The sequence below is a fragment of the Cenococcum geophilum genome (genome assembly GCF_001692895.1).
Source record: "Cenococcum geophilum 1.58 unplaced genomic scaffold K441scaffold_33, whole genome shotgun sequence".
Classification (NCBI taxonomy): Eukaryota; Fungi; Ascomycota; class Dothideomycetes; order Gloniales; family Gloniaceae; genus Cenococcum; species Cenococcum geophilum.
The window spans coordinates 1,269,030-1,275,555 of record NW_027137591.1 but is presented as its reverse complement, the minus strand read 5'-3'; the positions used below and the strand labels follow the sequence as shown (position 1 = coordinate 1,275,555).

General features: G+C 48.2%; 2 protein-coding genes across 2 annotated transcripts; one reads left to right on the top strand and one right to left on the bottom strand.

Moving 5' to 3' along the window:
* Positions 1 to 391: 391 nt before the first annotated feature.
* On the top strand, positions 392 to 703 carry K441DRAFT_570947 (uncharacterized protein; the record flags this gene model as incomplete). Its single annotated transcript, XM_067643954.1, has 1 exon — positions 392 to 703. A coding segment is annotated over one exon (312 nt), but the record flags the coding sequence as incomplete, so codon positions are not given.
* Positions 704 to 2,659: 1,956 nt separating this feature from the next.
* On the bottom strand, positions 2,660 to 6,044 carry K441DRAFT_698016 (HET-domain-containing protein). The gene is made up of 4 exons (XM_067653031.1): positions 5,486 to 6,044; positions 3,495 to 5,429; positions 3,032 to 3,297; positions 2,660 to 2,992 (listed from the first exon to the last, which is right to left on the bottom strand). The coding sequence occupies exons 1-4, from the start codon at positions 5,919 to 5,921 to the stop codon at positions 2,765 to 2,767; spliced, it is 2,865 nt and encodes a 954-aa protein (XP_067501746.1). The 5' UTR covers positions 5,922 to 6,044; the 3' UTR covers positions 2,660 to 2,764.
* Positions 6,045 to 6,526: the final 482 nt, after the last annotated feature.

The window sequence follows — 6,526 nt, the reverse complement described above, 5'->3', positions numbered from 1 at the left end:
ATTTAGTGGTCCTTTATACCTTTAGATTGCCTAACGATTTCTAAGGAATATAAAGAGGCTATTATGGCTCTTATAGAGGCCCGTACTAATCGAGCGCATGGGTTTAAATTTAACGACTTTATTACTAGGAAAGGTCGCGGTCTTATTATACTCTTATAGTATAATTTCTAGAACCCTCTTACCTGTGATCACTTATATATACTAGCGGCCTCCTAGGATTAGAAAAGACGCTTACAGCTAAGGCTATTGCTAAATATCTTAAAAGACCCCTCTATTTAGTGTATAACCTCTTCTCCTTTTCACTAACAGCTTTCTGACTTTTAAGATCTCCGCTAGTAAATTAAACACCAAAGCGGGAGCGCTAGAAGGGCAGCTCTTAGACATCTTTTAGATTGCCAGCTATTGGAATACAGTTCTTCTAGATAAAGCAGATATCTACCTTAAGCGACGTTTATCTCAAGACCTACATCGTAACAGTCTCGTCACTATATTTCTCCGCAAACTGGAATATCTAGACGGAATTATGTTCTTAACAATAAACCAAGTATTAGAGTTTAATAAAGCGATTCTTAGCCAAATCCATCTTATACTAAAATACAATAAATTAAGCAGCGATGCAAGGAAGCAGATCTGGGGCCATTTTCTTTCTCGGTCGCGCACCTCTTATAGAGCTCCAGATATCCATGGTAAGGAATTAGAATAGTTAGTTAGCAGTAAGCTTAACAGGCGGTAGGTAGGGTGCCTTTAATTACGTATCTAGAGTATTAATTTACTAACTATAAACCCCTTAGATTAAGAACGTTGTTTCTACAGCCTACGCATTAGCCACAAAGGAGAAATATAGGATAAAGTTCGCGCACCTTTCTAAAGCTATAGCTGTGAGCGAGAGATTCATGCGTGAGTTTAATAGGGCAGAGCATGTTAATAGCGTTTTCTTATAGGGGTTCTAGTAAAACGATTTAAGGAGGCTAACTTCGCTTATTAGGGGGTTATAAGGGCAAACCAAGCTAGTGCGGACTTTAAGTAAATACGTTTATAGATCCTTTTGCTGGTCGCTTCGATATTTAATGCTTTCTTGAACCTGCAATGGAATCCACTAGAAAACGGCTGCGTTAATAAAGATCTTTACTTAAACCTTCCCTAAGCAAAAATGAGCCCGCACGGGCGGTTCCGCCGCGTGGTCAGTCTTTTATTATAATTAAGTAGTTTTTGAATTAAATAGCAAGTCTAATAACGGTACTACTCCACGCGAACCTTTCTGGTAGCTCTCGAGTTCTAGTCGCGGGTTAATGCGGTGGATTCACTAGTGTTGCCTGGTGTTGCCTGGTGTTGGCTATCCCAAGCCTATACGGGCTCGCAAGGCAACGGGCGAAATCGCCCGTATGGGATATATTTTTATCCACTAAAAACGGGAAACGGAAACCGGGACGTGGAGACGAGAAACGAGAAACGTAAAAGTGAAAAGTGAAAAGTGAGATGGAAAATCAGGGACAGGAAAGCGAGAAATAAGTGATATTTCGCGTTCGATGTTTTGCGCGCAGCCATCCTGCGCCATTTCAATTCCAGCCAAGGCTGCCTCCTAGACTCAGCCACCTCGTATGACGTATATTCCTGCGTCCCAGCCTCTTATCTCCGGATTATTTCCCTACATTTATGTGCTGAAGCCCTCCACATTTCCCTTTCTAAATGCCAGCATGGGTCACCAGTATTTCGTGGACCGCAGGTCCACGAAATACAACCTCTCATTGGACCAATCCGAGCGCTAAGAAACAAACACACTAATCTAGTCTGGAGCCAATGAAAACCAGTGCCGCCCGTTTGCGTTCCCTCAATCTCGTATTTCGTGGACCTCAGGTCCACGAAAGAACAAGTTCAATTCCGCTTCAAACTGTGTAGAGTGCCTGAGCCACGTCCCGCTTCCATTTTTGAGATCAGCCTTTGATATAAACCCCATCCCTGCGAAGCGAAATGCCCTGCGTGCCGAAACAAAGTCGAGGTACTTTGCGCAATCATAGCTCAAAATCCACCCGCTCGTTGATATCTCTATCATGAGCTATGCTAAAGTAGTCTTTCACTATTTCTGGACGTATGTCGCTATCGCTGCTCAAAAATTACCTTGACCTTGGTCATTTCACCGCCCAATTCTCTCGCATGCTCAGTTTGCTATACAATCCTGCTTCTTCCGTAAATTGTAACATGGCTTAAACTATCATATTCCGGACCAAAGTCTAAGTGATATGCGTCCTGTGATATACATTTATAATGCTTTCGGCTATTTTTAACTCTTTGTCTCCTGTGCATTACAATTTCGTGATTCCAAACCCTGCGAGTAGATACTTCTTGGCAGCATTTGTAACCCGGTCCATCACGTGAAGGCCTATGTAATCATGGTAAGGTATTAGCTGTACTAAATACCCAAATTAAGTTAAACGTCTAGCCCCTGCTCTTTGTCTGAATAGCTGCAGGATCTTCAGGAACGAGACCCTCGGCGGCTTGCTAACCCAACCTGGATAAGCGCTGCCAGCTACCTTAGACGACTTAAGCGCGCGTAAAATGGCCCTTTATCCAAGCCACACAGAGCTAAGCAGGAGCGAACCCAGCATTTGTCACCAGCAGAAACTCACCATCTTGGTCACATGAATCAAAATCTTGATTTCGAACCCGCTACATGTCTAATCGAAACATTACTCATCGCCCCTTAACCAGAGGTATAAACTGAAACCATCCGCAAGGGAGGTGGGCGGAGAGGAGGTCAAGGGATATTTCAGAAGGCAAATTCCAGAGTCAGAACTCGACTGGAGTTGTATCCAAGTGCTACTATACCGTCTTGAATGGCAACATAGCTTGATCGATATTCGGAAGGAAGCCAAATAAGTTTTTCTCCGCCCCAATTCACCCAATGTTCGCCAACAAACATAGCCTGTGGAAGGCTCGGTCCGGAAAGAGCTGCACTACTGGAAAGAAACGCGCCGTATAATGGCCCTCTGTCAGTCTGAAGGAATGTTCCATTATCGGAGAATGAAAGACTTACAATGACAGGATCAACGCGAAGTGTCTGCAGCACCGTGCCCGAGCCGGCGTCCCACAGCTTGACCGTCCTGTCGCCCGATGCCGACGCAGCGTCTTGCCGTCCGGCGAGAAGGCCACGGCACAGACGGAATCCGAATGGCCCTCGAGCGTCTGCAGCACCGCGCCCGAGCCGGCGTCCCATAGCTTGACCACCTTGTCCCCTGATGCCGACGCCAGCGACCTGCCGTCCGGCGAGAAGGCCACGGCGTGTCAACCGAGAACGATGAGCTTTCTCTCCTCATGCGAAGTCGGCCACGCATCGGTGTGGATGGATCCCAAAGCTATCCGTTCGTAGATGTCTCCTCTACGTTCAATCAGCATAACATGTAGAAAGCACCATCCCGTGGCTTCAAAGTGCTCGGGATTCAAGTGTTCTGTAAAGGAAATGCCTTCCAGATCTTTGGCCGTTTCATACCCCGAATTACCTCGCGAAAGAACAACCCACTCTCTGGCCCCGAACGGTGGGTCGCGCCAACACTCAGAATCGTCTGCAAACAGCTCGCCACAGCGACGTTCGTCAGGCGTAAATATTCTGCCGTTGGCTGTGCGCTGGTTGGGGTAGTCATCGATCAAGAGTGTCTCATAAGGCACCGTCCGACCCCAGAAGCAGAGCATTTCCGTATCGGTGGGCGAAGGGCCGTGTGCTCTGATTGATATCACGTCTTCCGTGATGTCCCTATCCCCATACACCGTTTCCACCAAGGGGCAAGCCCGTCGTCGAATGCTGCGAATGCCCTCTTTGGACCACACGGCGAACCCATTAATGTCACTTCGGATGTAGTAGTGCCTGTTGAATACTATCCCTGCGAGCCCGCCAGAGAATAAGACGCCCCAGTAGTGGCCAGCCCAGGACCAGCTGGGAAAATGTGCATTTCGAGCATACACTTGGAGGTGGCTCTCTGGACGGACCTCATAACTTCCAGGATAGTGGCCGGCTTTTGGCTGTGAAGTCCACAACAACGCAGCGTCGATATACTCTTTGGGAATGCCGCATATGAAGGTGATCGATAAGCATCGCTCCATCAAGGATATAATTCCAGAGAAGGCATTGATCGCATCGGTCTTGTATGACAGCTCCCTTTGCGAGAACTGTTCAATAGCGCCGCCTACAATACCAAACATAAAGTCGTCGAATGGTAGTGGTTCGTCGGATGTGGCTGCCCAGTGTTGTCTTCGGATTTCCAGGGAAATGAGCAGATTGTCTTGGGAGTGCCATTTATCCCTTGCCTGTCGGCCTAGTTCCATCGCATCCGGCACGTTTCTCTTCCAGTCAACAACGTCGCAGCATTGCCTGGTCCCGCAGCGGAAGGTTACCAGGTTGTGGCTGATGCAGAGCCGCCTTGTTGAAAGAACAGTTTCTTGGTAGGTCCAACCCCGGCCACCATGCGCCGTCACCGCCGAAGACGGACTAACTGTATCTGGCTGGGATACGTAGGCGATCCCATTTATCTCTCGCCTCACAATCAATGGGCACCTCGTTCCCTTCGCCACTCCGGGCAAGGGGGTGTTAGCACCTCTCGAAAACTCGGCAACAATTGTCAAGATCGCTTGAGAGTAGACAGCGTCCATGGCCATAATCTGGCTGTGTTTCGTCAAGGCATCGTCCTGGACTATACAGAGGCTGTCGACCCAAAGATATCTCTCTCCGAGCTGCAAGACAAGGGTGATGGAATCCTGCACTACCTCGGGGAGCAAAGAATTAAGCCTGCGGAGAGCCCCAGGTGATCGTAGATGGGACAGGGTCGATTTCGTGGTCTCGTAAACCTTGACACCCCCCCAAACGTAGCTTAGGGCGACATAGCGGTATGACATGTCGGCGTCGATCAAATTGCCTTCGACAGTATCAATAAGCAGCAATCCATGTGTCTGATTGGCAGTAGATAACCCGCTGCGGAACAGACTGCATTGATGGTGACTGTTCTCGCAGTCCTTTATCCACGAGCAGATCAATCCGGTATCTAAAACTTTCGACGTGGTGTTATCCGTAGAAGCTTGCATCCACCCAGTCATGGTCCAGGGACCATACTCTTTTGCGCCTATTAATAAGTCCTCTCGTCGAATGTTTCCAAAGGGTGACCCAGCGTATTCGACGTCGAGAGTGAAATGCCTTTCCTTGCACCACTCGCTACTATAACAAAGAACACACTCCTCCTTTCGTTCCGTGACCCTATATACCTTTGTCCGTGCCGGTAGCTGTATTGCGGCTCGCCGCGTCACGGCGTCGAAGATTACGAAGGGTCCGAGAAGATGAAGGACAAGCTTACAGAATTGACACGGTTGACGGTCGTATATCTCTTGTATCGTGCCGAATTGTATGGGGGGTGGGGATCTCCATTCCTCTGCACGAATTTCTTCCATATCTAGAATAGTCAGCATGGTCCTACGGAAAGGATCTGAAATATGCAATAACTCCAACCTTCGCACCAGGCCATGTAGAGGTCAGCTTCATCGCAGCTATTTATTGATGCCAACGAGTCGGTGTCGTCTTCGTCACTACTCGATTCTGACTGTCCGGATACACTGGACATTTCCGGTCCGTCATCATCTAACGAGCTGAGAACTGAATAATAGTTCCGCGACGCATTTGATCGGTACAGAGGGCTTGCTGGCGAAACCGTCGATGGCAAAGACATTTGTAAGAGGCGCATGCCCCCAGCCTGTTCCCCTTGGCATGCTTCTTCATCGTCGGAGCCGTAAATCACCGGTTCAGCCTTAGTCGTCATCCAGTCCCATTGTGTTTTCTGTGAGTCTCGCCAAGTCCGGAACGAGCATGGGCTTCTATTTGGAGGGAATCTGAACGAGAGATTGATGTTGGCGCAGATATGGCATAAAGGGTTCGCCTGAGCTACCATTTATAGTTTGACCTAGTAGTAACTAAGAGGTTTGAACGTCTGGGAAACGGATGATGAGAGGGCACGGCATTGCGATCAGGTTGGGCTCGCAGTTCAGCTGGCTTCGCCGCCTGGTGATGCTTGGGTGAGGCGCAGCAGAGTAGAATGGCAAGCCACTGCAGAAGGAAGCTGAAGCACCTGACCTTGGAGCGCTTAGCGCGTCTATATCCAGCACTTAGCTGGACTGAGTTAAGCGTTCACAACCCCCGTATCCTAGCCTCCCGTAGACTTGGCGTAAACTAGACGCTAACCAAATTTGCCTCCCTCATACGCTCCATTTTTTTCGGTGATTACGTACATACTCACGTGCTCAAATACATCGGAAACCGCCGCCAAGATGTACCTGCTCGCTGGTGGTGCAATTACAGAATTGCAACTCTCAACACCAGAAGGATTAGTGATAGCTCAAAAACTTGTCAGACGTGGTTTTACAGAGTTAATTATTTATTCTGTTGGTCTAAAATACAGTGAGATAAGAAGTGTAAGTCACACCAGAGAAATGGAATTTCGGCGTAGATGAAGCCGGTGTGGAAATTCAACGGTAAGAGAAACGAGCTAAAGGTAAT

What these genes read in the sequence shown, in the direction of transcription:
- K441DRAFT_698016 (XM_067653031.1), bottom strand. Translation starts at nt 5,921, where the DNA reads ATGGTAGCTCAGGCGAACCCTTTATGCCATATCTGCGCCAACATCAAT. An exon ending in CTACATGGCCTGGTGCGAAG is followed by an intron (nt 5,430 to 5,485) that starts GTTGGAGTTATT and finishes TGACTATTCTAG; the next exon opens with ATATGGAAGAAATTCGTGCA. An exon ending in TTCGCGTTGATCCTGTCATT is followed by an intron (nt 2,993 to 3,031) that starts GTAAGTCTTTCA and finishes ACATTCCTTCAG; the next exon opens with ACTGACAGAGGGCCATTATA.